At 43.3% G+C, this 16,310-nt stretch overlaps 1 protein-coding gene across 2 annotated transcripts in view; it reads right to left on the bottom strand.

The window, feature by feature from the left end:
• Nucleotides 1–16,310, bottom strand: part of LIPA (lipase A, lysosomal acid type) — a 34,759-nt gene that overhangs the window by 5,611 nt on the left and 12,838 nt on the right. For both annotated transcript variants that reach the window (XM_069101756.1, XM_069101755.1), the window contains 4 exons: nt 4,416–4,614; nt 3,199–3,308; nt 1,912–2,048; nt 109–255 (listed from right to left, as the gene is read on the bottom strand). In XM_069101756.1, the coding sequence (XP_068957857.1) occupies nt 109–255; nt 1,912–2,048; nt 3,199–3,308; nt 4,416–4,614 (593 nt within the window). The remainder of the gene's footprint in view (nt 1–108; nt 256–1,911; nt 2,049–3,198; nt 3,309–4,415; nt 4,615–16,310) is intronic.

Genomic DNA, 16,310 nt, shown 5'->3' with positions numbered 1-16,310 from the left:
GGAAGGAAGGAAGGAAGGAAGGAAGGAAGGAAGGAAGGAAGGAAGGAGGGAGGACAAGAGGGAGGGAGGGAAGAAAGGGCCCAAACAGAGGAGGAAGAAGGGACGCACCATGTTCAGGTTGTGCTCATTGAAGCCACAGAGCACAAAGAGAAGGTTGCCACAGAGCTCCTTCAGAAGCATGTGGGTGCACACGTGGGTCCCCAGCCACTTCAAAAGCCAATTTTCAGGGAGAAATTCCTTCATTCCAAATATGTCCTGCACAGAAACAGAAAGCCAGGAAGTCCATTTCAGGGGGTGCCCAGGGCAGTCAAAGGCCTTTGGCACACAGGTCAGCAGCAGGCAGGGACCCCAGAGGTCATTTAAATCCCACCCCTCCATTTTATGAAGGAGGAAACTGAGACCCAGAGAGGGGGAGAGGGTTGTCTTCACATCTCGTAACTCAGTAAGGTGTGGGTTCTATGGTCATTGCAGGAAGGTTCACAGACTTCCAGCTGGAAAGGTCCTTAGAAATCATTGAGGTTCACCCAGGATCACACAGCTGGTAAGTGACCTGGCTCTTCCCAGCTCTGAGGCTAGAGCTCCAGCCTCCACTCCGGGCGTGGGTCCCCATGCTGGCTACACTCCTGCTGACCATCAGAAGTGTCCTCCTTCTGATTCCTGCTCCTGGGTCCCTCTCCCCTGGCAGGCAGGTTGAGCTGACCGCTCCTTCCAGATGACAGGCCCTAAGGGCTCTGAACACTGTTAGCATGATCACTTCTTTTCCCCTCTGCTCTTTTTGTGCTGGGCTTCCCTTCATGGTGCTAAGGAGCCCCCATTACTAGATGAGGAAGAGCAGAGAGGACCCCTAAACAGCCTGGTTTGGCCCTCTGCAACGAGTGCATTCACAGGCATCCAGCAGACACACAGTTCCCACTGGAGGGAACATGGCCGTATGGACAGCATGCTTGCTGCACTTGGAGACACCATGATCTGGGTTCGAGTTCCACTTCAGAAGCATTCTAGCTCTGTGCTTCCTGTAGAATGTGGACCGTCTTCGCACTGTCCACTTCAGGCTGTTTCAGGATCACAGGAGATCACGTCTGTAAAGTGCTTCCTGCCCATATGTAAAGGACGATGATATTTATTGATCCATGCAGAACAAGGTCGGGATGTACAAGGAAGCCCTTACCACCTGCCAGGGTGGCCACCTGGACTGCCCTGGCAAGACATGACCTGCCCCAAGCTCAGTGGCTTGTGGTAGCTGGTGGAGCCCCAGTGGGAGCCAGAGAGCTGGCCTGGTTATCCTGGAAAAGAGAAGACCTTGGGGGCACATGAGAGCCACCTTCCAGTAAGGGATGGGAGGTCATGATTGAAAGGGATTGGCCTCAGAGAACAGTATCAGGAGCCAGGGCTGGAAACTGCCCCAAATCCACCTCAGTGTCAGGAAAAGCTTTCTAACAATGAGGGCTTTGTCTCAGACCCCCCCAGGGGACCCTCAGGCAGAGGCTAAATGGCCTTGGGGAGAGGGGCATTCGCTGCAGAGACCCCAGCCAGCTCCCACTCCAGTGCCTTTGCCTAGAAAACCCCAAATGGGGCCCCAAAGAGTCAGATACAACCAAACCTCATGGGTCTAGGCTTCTCTTTTAGCTGTGCAGAATAGATAGGAATCTCTGTCCCTACTACCCCCAGAACTAAGGGCAGCACACACATTTCTTAACTCTAACCTGGACAGCACTTCCCAGAAGCAATCCTGCCACTCGGGAAAGGACATTTCACAATTTAAAAACAAGACAAAATAATTTCGCACTAATCGGACTCCAAAATCTCTGCAAGCTTGATGCCTATGCTCCTAAGGCACTTTCTCCCTCTGGGCCTCAGTTTCTTCCTCTGTCAAAGGGGATTCCCCAGCCTGGGAGGTGCCAGGATCCCTACCTTTAAGAGTAAATCTGGGAAAATTCCCAGCTTGACCATGGGGCTGCTGCTGAACTTGATAGTGGCCACGGGAGCCAAGGCAAAAAACATCTTGATCTTCTTGGCCAGTTGGGGCAAACTTGAGAAGGCGAGGAAGGCTGGGGGGAGGGGAGGAAACAAAACAGGACTTCAGGCCTCTTCCCAGTGAACCCCCAAACACCAACAACCCGCCCAAAGGAGGAGGCTGTACCGGGCCATGCCCAGCCCCTCTAAAGGCCCCCCAGGCAGTCCCCCAACAGCAATCCCGGGTCAGGTCTGACAGGGCTCTTGAAGCCAGGCCCGTTGTCTGCTGTTGATCCAAAGCGTGGATTCAAGCTCAACAGGGCCTTAAGGACACCTTAAGCACATGTTCTCAAAGCTACTTCAAAAGCAGTTGGAAGGAAGCCAGGACCCTCCAAGTCTACTCCAGCCCTAGAGCCTGAGCTGAGGCCACAGAGCCTTCGACCAGTTTGAGACAGGCAACCGAAGCACAGATGGGGCCTCTCGGCCCCACTCAGTCCTTCCTTCCCAGGAGACCCCTACCTCAGGGCTTGGGGAAACCCTGGAATTGCCCATAAGTCAATGGTCGAGGGCTCAACCCCTAAAAATCTAAGCCCAGGATAACCATTCCCCCTTCCCAGGTCTGAACTTTAGTCCTGCCTGACTCCAAGGAAAGCTCTCCTCCCCACCCTATCCTGTCTCCACTTGAGAGCAGGGGAAGTAGACCATGACATTTGGAGGGGGAAATGGCCCTGCCCACTGAGCTTTATCAGCTGTATGAGGTCAGGTCACTTAAACTCTCTGTGACTCAGTTCCGTCATCTGTAAAATGGGGATGTTGTGAAGATCAAATGAGCTGATATATGGAAAGTGCTTTGCAAATCTTGAAGAGCTACAGAAATGCGCACGAATTTTTGTAAACTTTTTTATTTTATACTCAAAGAGAAAATCAGAATGAGACACTCAGAAGAGGTCTGAGGATCTAACGCCTCCCCCCACTGAGGAAGCCCCTCCCTCACATCCCCATGAGATGAGAGGATCCCACATCTGGGCACCGGGTCCCCAGGACCTGGCCTTCCTGGTCTTGACCACTAACACTGTCTGGCAGGAGCTTTTCTTTCTACACACTCGCACATGTGTACACACACACACACACACACACACACACACACACACACACACCAGAGCACACACGAGCATGGCTCCAATAAGAGAAGGACGTTCTGAGACTGGACAAAGAACGCAGAAGCAGGGACTCCTCGTGACCTACCTATGGTGGTACCTTGGGAATGGCCAACATAATACACCTGCTCTTGACCAGTCTTGTTCAGAATAAAGTCGACCACGGCCGGGAGGTCATGCTTCGCCATCTCGTCAAAGCTGCAAAGCAAAAAGAGAAGGTCCCGAAAGAAATTCCAGCCAGTCCCTGCATCTCCTGGAGGAGACAGTAGGAGCCATCATCAAGGCCAGCTCACTCCCTGTTCAGAGAAGGAAACTGAGGCCCAGAAAGGCTAAGTGAAAGGGAGTTAGGGTCACCCGGCTCAGAGGAGCTGGAGGTGAAGCAGGTCCCGACTCCAAGCCCAGGATCCTTAACTTACATATAAACTGTCAATTCACATTTTCCCTTAAGGCATCTATTCTGTGCCAATGGAAACCATGCCAGGAACTGGAGCTGTTGCCACTATTACCATCGCCACTACTATAAGTAGTAGTAATAGTAGTAGTAGTAACAACTCTTAAGGTTTGAAAAACACTTTAATAATAGCTAACATTTATATAGCACTTACTATGGGCTAGACATTGTGCTAAGCACTTTACAAATATTTTCTCATTTGAGCCTCATAACAACCCTGGAAAGGTACGTGTAGTTATTATCCCACTTTACATATGAGGAAACTGAGGCAAACAGAGGTTAAGTGACTTGTCCAAGGTCATATAGCTATTAAGTGTCTGAGGAAGGATTTGTCCTCAGGTCTTCCAGATTCCAAGTTTGATACTTTGTCCATGGTACCACCAGTTGCTTAAAGAAAACAGTGCCTGCCCTCAAGAGGCTTACATTCTGCTGGAAACAGGTGACAGATATTATGTTTTGTAGACATTTCAATGAAGCCTCCCAACACTTCTATACAGTAGGTTCAACGGGAATTAACATCCTTACTTTACAGATGGGGAAACTGAGGCCCAGAGGTACAGTGACATGCCCAAGGTCACAGAGCTGGGAATATCTTAGGAGGATTCAAACCCATGTCTCTCCTAATGCCAAATCATACATGCTATCTACCATACATTTCATATGGTGCCTCAAATATAAAATGCACCAGAGAAAGCTCAGCCGTTTCATCAGCCCACATGCCTGCACCATGTGAAATGAAAGGTGTGCATTCCTGGAGAATTCCTTCAGGGAGGAATCCCCCTCCAGGGCTGTTGGGTCAGTGCCCAACACACAGACTTGCCACTCACTGCTTCCCTCCCCCTCCACCCACCTACCTGAAAGCCCAGAACTCATCCTGGAAAACAGAAAGGGTCGTGTGTTTTCGGGACCAGGTGTTTCCTCGGCTGTTCCCCATCCACACGTCATAACCAGCATCAGCCAAGATGAAGCCCAGGCTGCTGTTGTCCAGATTCGTGATCCAGTTGCTAGAATCGGCAAGCAGACCATGCTGCAGAAACACGGCCTGCCGAGGACCTGGAGCACAGCACACACATGCTTACTCAGAGCTGAGCTTGTGAACAGTCAAAGAGGAGAGACACTGCCCCTAGGGTAAGGACTGGCCATTCAGGGAGCCCTGGGCCCTCCAAGAATCACCAAGTGCCTTCTGCTGCTCAGGGGCTCCTGGAGCAGTAGGTCTGTCTGCAGAGAGGGACTGGAGAGCACAGAAGCAGTCAGTGGGGGCCAGGCGGTCAGAGCACTCCACACTAGCCAGCTACTCCTTCTTCATCCAGGACTTGCTGGCAAGGCATTCCATCCCCCCCCCCCACCCTGATCCTTTCGCTTCACATGACTATGACTAGCCCACTTAGCAGCTCACAAAGGACTTTCCTCATAACAATCCCCAAGAGGGAGGTGGCTCGACACCAGCATCTCTGTGTCACTCGGTGGACTCTTAGATCCCTTCCACCTCTAAAACTATGGTCCTACAGATGGGGAAACTGAAGCTCAGAGAAAGGAAATAACTTGGCCAGGGTCACACAGCTAGACTCTAGGACAAGATCAAATCCAGGAGTCTATTCACTGTCACAGGTGCTTTGCTCTTGGTTACTGCCACTGACCACTGAGGAACCACTCCAGACTTTGCTAGTCTGATCCTCAAATGACAAGCCCGTAGCCATTCTATATTTTTGGTGACAAGACTGTCTTTATAAAGTTCAAAAAATAGAATCATGAAAAAGCAATATTCAGGGAGACTAAAAACAGAGAAAGTAAACTATAGACCAATTTCCCTAATGGATATCGAAGCAAAATTTTTAAATAAAATATTAGCAAGGAGATTACAGCAAAATATCATGAGGATCATGATATGATCATAGGATCTATATGACCAGCTGGGATTTATAGCATGAATGCAAGACTGGTTCTATATTAGGAAAAGTACCAGTATAATTGACCATAGCAATAACAAAACAAAAAATCACAATTATATAGATGTAGAAAAAACTCGATGAAATACAACATCCATTCATGTTAAAAATACTAAAGAATAGGAATAAAATGTAGTTTTCCCAAAGATGATAAGCAGTATCTGTCTAAAATCAAGAACAAGCCTTATCTGTGGTAGGCATAATGTTGAAACCTTCCCAATAAGGTCAAGGGTGTAGCAAAGATGTCCGTTATCGCCACTTTATAGCAATGAGACAAGAAAAGGAAATTGGAGAAATAAAAACAGGCAATGAGGAAAGAAAAGTATCACTCTTTGTGTGTGATATGTTGTGCTCAGAGAACCCTAGAGAATCAATTAAAAATCTAGCTGAAATAATTAACAATTTTAGCAAAGTTGCAGGATATAAAATAAATGCATATAACTCATCAGCATTTCTATATATTACCAACAAAACCCAACAGAAAGAGCTAAAATAACTAGAGACAATATGAGACATTTGGGATTCTACCTGTCAAAACAAACCCAGGGACTGTATGAACACGGTAACAAGATGTTTTGAATACAAATAAACACAGATCTAGACAACTGGAGAAATATTCATTGCTGATGAATAGGTCGAGCCAATGCAATAAAAATGGCAGTTCTACCTAAGTTAATGTGCTTATTCAGTGCCATACCAACCAAACTACCAAAGAATTACTTCTTAGAGCTATAAAAAAAATAACAAAATTCATCTGGAAGAAGAAAAGGGCAAAGACATCAAGATAATCAATGGAAGGAAAACCGTGAAGGAAGCAGCCCAGCAGTGCCAGATTTCCAGCTGTGGCTATTTGTCCCTCTTTTGTCTCAAAGAGGACTGAGGACATCATGAGGCCATGTCTTGACTTGTGCTGGAACTGAATTTAAATGAGGCAGAGCTGCACAAAATCTTCAGCCTCACTCTCTCTTCCAGAACCATCAAAGTCCGATGACAGGACCAAAGTCAAGACACCTAGGGATGGCCCAGGATGCAGTAGATGACTTTGGTGTCTTCATACTCCTGACTCCACAGTGCCCACCAGCTGCTTTTACAGCCACTGGAACAAATTGTCTTCATCCATCCATTCCACCAAGAAAAGTCTTCAGTGCTTGGGGCAGACACCCCTCAAACTCACCGATGGGTCTGAGGCCTGTCGACTACCCTCACCTGGTTTAGCCAGTCTTCAGAAACTTACCAGGGTGTGGCTGCCACGTATGCTACCACTTTGTGGAGCCACAGGTGGAAGCTGGGTGAATCAAGCAGCCCCCCGTACCGCAGGCGTTCATCCTCCCTGGGTGCCCCATATGCCCCAAACACCCCAGACTTCAAACTATATGGCAAAGGAGTAATCATGAAAAGAATCTGGGACTGGCTGAGAAATACAGTGGTGGGTCAGTGGAAGAGATTCCATACACAATACACCACAGCAAATGAGCACAGTAACATAGTGTTTAATAAATCCGAAGACACAAGCTTTGGGGGCAAGAAGTCGCTACCTGACAAAAACTGCTGGGAAAACTGAAGAGCAGTTTGGCAGAAACTAAGAATATACCAGCATCTCATACCACATACCAAGATATGGCTCAAAATGGATAAATGATTTAGACGTAAGTGATTTCATAAACAAACTAGGGGAGCAAGGGAAAATACGCCTGTCATATCTATGGAAAAGGGAAGAATTCATGACCCAACAAGAGACAAAGAGGATCATGGGAAGTAAGGTGGATAATTTTTATTATATTAAATTAAAAAGGGTTTACAGAGACAAACTAATACAGCTAAAATTAGAAGGAAAGCAAGAAACTAGGGGAAATATAGTACAGCCAGTTTCTCTGACAAAGGTCTCATTTATCAAATATATAGGGAACTGAGCTGAATTTATAAGAATACAAGTCATTTCCCAATCAATAAATGGTCAAAGGGTATGAGCAAGCAGTCTTCAGAAAATTTAATCAAAGCTATCAATAGTTATACTAAAAAATGCTTTAAATCCCTATTGATTGGAGAAATGCAAATTAAAATAGCTCTGGGATACCACCTCATACCTACCAGACTGGCTAATATGACAGAAAAGGAAAATGAGAAATGTTGGGGGGATATGAAAAAGCAGGGACGCTAATGCACTGTTAATGAAGTTGTCTAACTGGTCCAACCATTCTGGAGAACATGGAACTAAGCCCAAAGGACTGTATGATTGTGCATACTCTATGATCCAGAAATATCATTAGTAGGCCTGTACCCCAAAGAGATCAAAAATATGAGAAAACAACATATCTGTACAAAAATATTTAGAGCAGCTCTCTTTGTGATGGCAAAGAATTGGAAATTGAGGAGAGGCCCAAGACTGTAATATAATACTATTGCGCTATAAGAAATGATGCGGCTAGGTGGCGCAGTGAATAGACCACCAGCCCTGGAGTCAGGAGGACCTGAGTTCAAATCCATCCAGACACTTAACACAAAAACCAGCTGTATGACCTTGGGCAAGTCACTTAACCCCAATTGCCCTCCAAAAAGCAAACAAAAAAAAAACCGATGAGCAGGGTGGTTTCAGAAAAACCTAGGAAGTCTTTTACAAACTGATGCAAAGTGAAATGAGCAGAACAAGAAGAACATTGTAAAGAAAAACAAAAGTCATATAACCATGAAAGAGCATAGATCAACCATAAAAGACTGAGCAATTCTCCAAGGGACCCATGAAGAAAAATGTTCCACCTCCAGAGTAAGAATGGATAAACTCTGAGTGCAGATTGAAGCACGCTTTTTTCACTTCCTTTATTTTTCTTTGTGTGTGTGTGTGTGTGTGTGTGCTTTATTTTGCAATATGGCTAATATGTAAATGTTTTGAATGACTTCACATGGAAAATCAATATAATATTTCTGGCCTTCTCAATAGTGAGGGAGAGAATTTAGAATTCAAAATTTTTTTAATGATTGCTAAAAATCATTTTTAATTTAAAAAAAATAGAGGACCACAATGGGACGTAGGAGAGGGAGAGGAGATATCAAGAACTGACAAGAGAGAGCAAAACTTCCCAATTCTCATTTTGTTTCTATTTTTTCTACCAAGGAGAATGATCTTTGAAATGTGATGAACAGAATAAAAAATTATTAACAGGGAGCTAACACCCAAGATAAGGGGATAGATCACCCACTGCCCTGTATGAATGCAGGTCCCACTTGGTTGAATAAAACAAAAAATTACTAGTAAGAAGGTAACACCCAAGATAAGATAATAATAGTAAGAGACCACCCAACTGCCCTGTATAAATACAGGCCCCACTTGGTTGAACAAAACAAAAAATTATTAGTAAGAAGGTAACACCCAAGATAAGGGAATAGTAAGAGACCACCCAACTGCCCTGTATGAATGCAGGTCCCACTGGGTTAGACAGAACAAAAAATTACTAATCAGAAGGTGGCACCCAAGATAAGGGTACAGTAAAAGATAACCCAACTGTTCATGAGTGCAGGTCCCACTGGGTTGGACAGAACAAAAAATGACTAACAGTAAGCTGACACCCAAGATAAGGGCATAGTAAGAGACCACCCAACTGCCTTGAATGAGCACATGTCCCATGGCTGAGATGAACAACATCTCAAGAGCTATAAAAATAAACAGCTGTGATTACTGAGCCACTGTCAGCCATAACTGAAAGATCAAAGCAAAAAAGGAGAGGTGCCCAGGGCCTGGAAAAAGGGAAACATCCCAATTTTCGAAAAAGGAAATAGAATGCACTCTAAAGGTTTGCAGTATTACTAAAGGGGTGGTTAGTTAACATCTAGAAAAGGAAGCAGTGATCACAGGCCTACCTGACCAGCAAGCACAAGTCATGCCAGGCTCACCTCATTTTCATTTTTGACTGAGTTTCTAAACAGGCAGGTCAGGAGAAAGCTGCATATGTAGTTTACATAGATTTCAGAAAAATTTTTGATGAAATATTTCATGCTATTCTTGCAAAGAACATGGAGAAACATGGGCTAAATGGCAGAACAATTAGGTAAATTTGAAGCTGATTAAGCAGCCAGATGCCAAGAGTAACCATTGGGTGATCAGTATCAGAGACAACGGTGGGATGAGCCAGCTTGGCTTCAGGGCTCCTTTCTGGCACATACTGTCTGTGTGACCCTAAAGAAGGCATTTAAGCTGAGTGTGGCACCCCTACCCCCCAGCACTTCTCTACCATTGTCAATCAATAAGGATCTGTAATGGTTTCCTCATCAGACACTCCTCATACCAGTGAAATCATAAATTTGGTTTACAAAAGTCTCAGAATGGAATCTCTGGTGGGGCCCCAGGACTCTGTGCTTTGACCCTGTGCTACATAGCATTTTTATCAACGACTCAGATAAAATCACAGAGGACACCCTCACCAAAAGCACAGGTGACCCAGGACCACCATGGGGATCTAGGGACTGGATAAGACAATCCCAAATTGTCTTGTCAAGCTAGAGAAATGGGCCAAATTTGTATCTGGCTTTAAATAATCAACCTCATAAATGCAAGTCAGGGGCAGTGTGGTTAGTAAGCAGTTCACCTCCAGAACATCCGCAGGCTTTGAGTGAATTCAGTTTGAAGTAGGAGCCTTCAAAAGTCTGAAGGGCAAAAGAGGGACCAGCCTTGTTCTGACAGCCCCAGAGGGCAGAGCTGGGAGAGGTGGATCCAGGATCCAGAGCCCAACTTTGGCTTCAGATAAAGAAAACTTCCTGCTGGTGCCATCTCAAAGCAAGCTGGACAGCCCTGGCACATGACAAGAGAACCTTGGACAGAGCCTTGATTGGATGATAGTCTCCTGGGATTGTCACAAGGAGGATTTTGGTGCAAGTCCAGGTGGGGTGGGACGGGCAACTCTGAGGATCTGTGATTCTGCCCAATTTTGGCCCATCTGCCAAAAAAATCATCTTACCCTTGCCCATGATTTTACTGGCAGCACAGCTGCCATATGTTTCATTCATGAAAAGGCAGGTAGGGGACACTGTAGATAGAGTGCTAGACCTGGAGTCAGAAAGACCTGAGTTCAAATCCAGCCTCAGACACTTACTAGCTATGTGATCCCGGGCAACCCTCTACCTTTGTCTGCCTCAGTTGCCTCTCCTGTAAAACGGGGAATAATAACACCTACCTCACAAGGTAAGGATTATATCTGCACTTAGCACAGGCATAGAGCAGGCACTTAATAAAAGTTTATTCCTTCCATCCTATGCAGAGTCCAACTGAGGTTGAAGGTCACACATGCTGGAAGTACAGCAGAGTCTCCACACTGGGCACTCTTTCTCTGCCTCAGCATGACTATCCTTGCCACATTTGGTAGCCTCACAAATGAGGGGGTGGAACTTCAGGCAGAGCCAAGGGAATCAAAGGAGGATGGTCTGGATTGGCCAACAAGGATGGCCCTAAGTCAACCTGGGAGACATAAGTTCCGTTGCTGAGCACAAAATCAGACTCTTAGTAAACGTGAGTTGACTGACTGGTTGGTGAATTCAGTAGTTGGTCTGGGGACCACAGTTAAGTTGACTGAAACGGAGTGAACTCACTGGGCTTGCCAAGAATCAAGCTTACCACCATTCCTACCACCTTGGAGGATAAAACTGAGGGAACTTAACAGATCAGAAGTTGGCATTAAAAATAAGCAAGATATCAACCACAAAGAAGTCAAGGAAACTTTTTTTTAAGCCAAAAGGGATGAAAAAGATCTAATCTAAAAAGATGCAACTTTTCATTTTACAGATGAAGAAAGTGAGGCCCAGAGGAAGTGCATGACAGAGAAAGTCACTTAGGTATAATGTAACAATGCTAACAGTCACACACATTCTTATCACGTTTGAAGGTTTCCTCATCACCTTCCCTATGAGATAGCACAATCATTATACCCATTTCGAAGGTTGGGAAACTGAGATTAAGGGCTTATCACACAGTCATGCAACATTTACTAGGTGCCACTTTGTAACAGGCGCAGATAATAAAAAGACCAAAAATAAATAATTCCTGCCTTCAAGGAGTCTACCTTCTATGTGGAATGGCAATATGAACACAGAGAAATAGACACATATTATTTTGCATAAATAACATGACAAGCCAACACAAGGTACTTGGGTGGGGGAGTCCCAGCAGCCTGGGGGCATAGGGAAAGGCATATGGTAGGAGCTGGTATTTGAGCTGAGCTGAGTGTGAAGCTGAACGTCTGTCTAGAGAAGCAGTGGAGCATGGTGGAAAGGACAGTGGCCTTGGAACTGGAAAACCTGGGCTTGGGCCATGGAATTAGCAGGGTCGACATAGCAAAGTCATCTCTCTTTGTGGAATTTGCTTCCTCATCAGCAGAAGGCAAACACCTGAATAAGGAGCAGGGTCTGATTTCATTTTCCTTGTATTCCTAGTGCCTTGATCACAGTAGGACTTGCTTAGTTAAGTGCCTAAGTTCATCTTGGAAGGGTGGGTCAGAAGTTAGGTTCTTTGGAAGTTCAAAAGGCTGTCTACAAAGGCACAAAGCAGCCACAATCCAGGAGGCGAGACCCGTGCCTTCAACCAAAGAGATCACAGGGAAGCTTCAGTGTACCATAAGGAAGCTTCAGTGAGACCATAGCTCAACCCCCCAAAAGAGCTTCATCCAAGAACTGAGCTTGCTTAAACCAGAGAAGAACTGATTAAAAATTAATTTCCTTGTCTCGTGGGGATGACCTTTCCTGTGACTGTGACTACCAGCTTCCTGCTGTGCCCTATCTGAAATCTTAGGTTTGAGATTTTATCTCTTCTTCCTCCCATGTGGACAAACTAGCAAACAAACTTCTAATTCTGGAGAAACTTGGCTTCTGGGAAATCTGGGAACTTTCCAAAAGTGTTTGAGCAACTTCTATCAGGGGTTCGGAACCTGCAGCCTCCCTTCCAGGTCCTTGGGTGCAGCCTTTTGACTCAGTCCAAGTTTTACAGAACAAATCCTTTTATTAAGGGAATTTGTTTTGTGAAGGTTGGATTGAGGCAAAGGTCAGAACTTGAGGGCCACATGTGGTCTCAAAGTCCACCATGCATGTTAGAATATGGTTTCAATCCTTAATCCTGATAAGCGTTAAAAAAGAAAATTTTAGGTCAATTTCCTTAATGGATACAGCTGCAAAAATAGTAAACAAAACTATCAGTAAAAGAACATTTAAAAAATCATTCATCATTACCACATATAATTCATTCCAGTAATAGGATATATTACTCAATATTAGAAAAAAACACTATCTCATGCTAATAAGAAAAAGCATATTAAAGATCACACGATCATATCAATAGATACAGAAAAGGCCTTTGATAAAACACTACCATACCCCATGATTTAAAAAAAAAAAAACACTAAAAAGAAGCAGAATGAGTGGATTTTTTGTCAACATGATAAAAATCATGAAAGTCAACATTAATTGCTTGCAATAAAGAAACATTAAAAGCATTGCTACTCACAATGACTGACAGTCTACTCTAGTGATGCTAAAAATGCAAGTACAGGAAATAAGAATGAGGGATTAACACAGCAAAGGAAGAAAACAAGATTATCTTTATTTACAGGGACCAGAGTGTTTACTGAACTCAACTGTTTATTTAGAAGATTAGTATTAAAAAATTAACTAAGGCAATGAGTGAGTACAAACAAGTTTGCAGGCGAGAAAATAAGTTTGCCAAAAATCTTTACTACTATAAACAACTAACAAAAATCAAGAACATCCTGTGACTCTGCCAGCTGCTTTCAGTTTGGTCATGCTCTGATGAGGAAATGGAGGGAGGAATATGAGTCACTCACTACTGGGTTTGGGGGTTGTTTTGATGGTTTTTTTAATTAGCATGCAAAAAGGGGCACTGAGCCAGTTTACTAAGACTTTCACTCACCTTTGTTCTACTAGAAATCATTTTTTACTTTACCATTTTCCAATTTTGCCCTGATTTTAAAAGATACTTTATAAAGAAGATTTAAAATATGTACACACTTAAACTATTATGGTACGATGTGTAGCAGCTGTTAAATATGGAAGAAACGACACATCCTAGTGTGAGAAATATACTGCAGAAATACCGAGAGAATTCTGACCTCTTAAGAGCGCTCCTTTGGTGGCTCTGGTCACTAGTGAACAAACAATGAAAAAAAAGTTTCTCTTGTGTGAAAAATGAGAGGAGGGGTGAAATCTAGTAATTCTGAAGATTAGTGCAGGTGAAAAATTTCACAGCATTTCATTATCAATTTGTTTTACATGGGCAGGGATCTCTCCTAAGCTAATGAAATTTACTCCTTTATCCAGAAAGAACTGAATTTCATGGTGCTATAGTTTTAAAACTATATGTCCTCGCTATTTCAAACAGCAAAACTGATTCCATTTTTTTTTTCTTGATGAGGAGAGAAGGAAGCCTCCCAACAAATCCAGTATCAGGTTAAGGGTTGGTTATTTATCATTTCCTCTGTGATAAGGAAAACTGCAGTTATTGACTTAGAATCATTCTAGTGCTGAAAACTGTAGACCAATTTTAAATTTTCACTTTTGGGGCAAATATTTTTAAAAGGAGGAAAGGGGTCAGGGAAGCACTACAAAAAAGCTTCTTAATAAGGGGTTGAAAAGGAACATAAAATCTATTCTAAAATATAAATAAAACTAGAGAGGCTGCGGGGCAGACCTTCTGTAGAATTCATAATTTACTTAGAGAAAATTTCTCACACTGGGCAGCATTATCTTGCCTTTAAACTGTAAAGATACCTTTTTCCAGCATTTGCACCTTTTACAATTGTTTGGAGAAAAAAGACACAAATCCAGCAATGGAGGATTTGACACGTACAGTTGAGCACTATTCCAAGATGCTGACATAACGCTTCCAGGAAGCTTCTCTTTTTTACATCCAGATTGTTACTTTTCTATATGACATGCATGCAGGTTTTTACCATTACTCTTTTCTTAACTTTTTACTGCTGTTTCTAGTACATTCCTGTAAATGCCAGTTATTGACAATGAGTCAATTTAAAGTAGTTTTAGCTTGTTTATTGCAATGTTGGCCTCAATGCAACGGAATTTTTAAAAAAGGTAGCAGGTACTCTTTGATGTTACTGGTAATCACAGACCCTTCTCCTGGGACATTTGTTTTTATTTTCATCATAAACAGCAACAAAAAAAAGAAAAAAAATCAAGAAAGCATTACTTTAGAAGAAACCTCACTGATAACAAGAAAAATTATTAAATATTTGGAAAACAACTTAAATTTAAGTGTGACCAGTCTAAAAGATTAACTATAAAACTATATTGATACACAGGTGAAAAAAAAAGGAGACCTAAATAATTGGAAGTGGGGTGGCTAGGTGGAGCAGGGAATAGAGCACGGGCCCTGGTATCAGGAGGACCTGAGTTCAAATCTGGCCTCAGACATTTAACACAGAACTAGCCATGTGACCTTGGACAAGTCACTTAACCCCAATTGCCCTACCTTCCCCTCTCCAAAAGGAAAAAAAATGGAAGGAAAGCAATGTTCAAGGTTAAATTGAAATAATATAGTAAAAATGACAACACTTTCTGAGTAACTTTGTTGTGTTTAGTCTCATTTTCGGATGGCATCAGGGAAATGACGACATGACTTGCAGTTGACTTAGATTTGAGTTAGAGAGGGCTGAAGCAACTTTATATATTTGAGGTTATACTAATAAAAATTGCAATGTGTTTAACTCTAGAGTCATTGCTCTACAGCTGGAAAGAAACTCAGAAGCCATGTGATTCAACCGGCGTATTTTGCAGATGAGGAAATGGTCGGTTTGAATCTGAGCATGCCCATGAACTCCAGAAATGGCGCTTTTCTCACTGTGCAATTTACATGCAAAAACCAAGAGCCAAAAATTATCATGGGCTGATTTGAAAGGGGAAACAAAAGCCTAATAACAGCAGATTTGCCGTTCTAGACTTTGTTGTTGTTCAGTAATTTTCAGTCAAGTACAACTCTTTGTTATCTCATTTGGGGTTTTCTTGGCAAAGATACTAAAATGGTTTACTATTTCCTTCTCCAACTCATTTTACAGATGAGGAAACTAAATTAAGTGACTTGTCCAGGGTCACACAGCAAGAAGTGTCTGAATTTGAATTCAGGTCCTCCTATTCAGGCTGCCGTATTCCAGACTTGAAGATATATTATAAGGCAAGTCTCCTTTAGATGATTTCACACTAGCCCCTCCCCCCTTAAAAAAAAAAAAAAACAATACAGCAATAAAGTAGTATGACAGAATGGGAAACTCCAAAATAGAATCAAATAACAATTCATTTCTCGCCTACAGAGATCTGACAAACCATCAAATCTCTCTGGCCCTCCCTTACCTCTTTGGTGAAATAAGGACATTTTTCCACTAAGACCTTTGGATTAATTTGTACTAAGGTCCTTTCCAAGAACTCGGCACATTGAGCCTGGGGAAGAGAAGGCTCAGAAAGGACCAGAGAGATGGGTTCGAGTATATGAAGGGCTGCCCAAGACGAGAGAAATTAAACACACTGGGTTTGAACCCAGAAGGTAACAGCAAGTAAAAGCAGTGAACAAAGAGGTAAATTAGGAATAACTCACATTCTATCATGGTTTAAGGTTTATGAAACACTTTACTACAAATAACACTAGGAAGAAGGTAACACAAGTGACTTCCCATCCTATGGATGATATGAATGGATAGATGGATGTATTGATGGATGGATGGATAAAGAGAGGGATGGATGGATGGAGGGATGGATGGAAGGATGGATGGATGGATGGATGGATGGATGGATGGATGGATGGATGGA

Source organism: Petaurus breviceps, unplaced genomic scaffold (genome assembly GCF_028583685.1).
Source record: "Petaurus breviceps papuanus isolate PSGF00001 unplaced genomic scaffold, PetGlider_PUasm1.0 490, whole genome shotgun sequence".
Taxonomy (NCBI): Eukaryota; Metazoa; Chordata; class Mammalia; order Diprotodontia; family Petauridae; genus Petaurus; species Petaurus breviceps.
The sequence above is the reverse complement of the archived record's forward strand: the minus strand, read 5'-3'. Positions and strand labels throughout refer to the sequence as shown.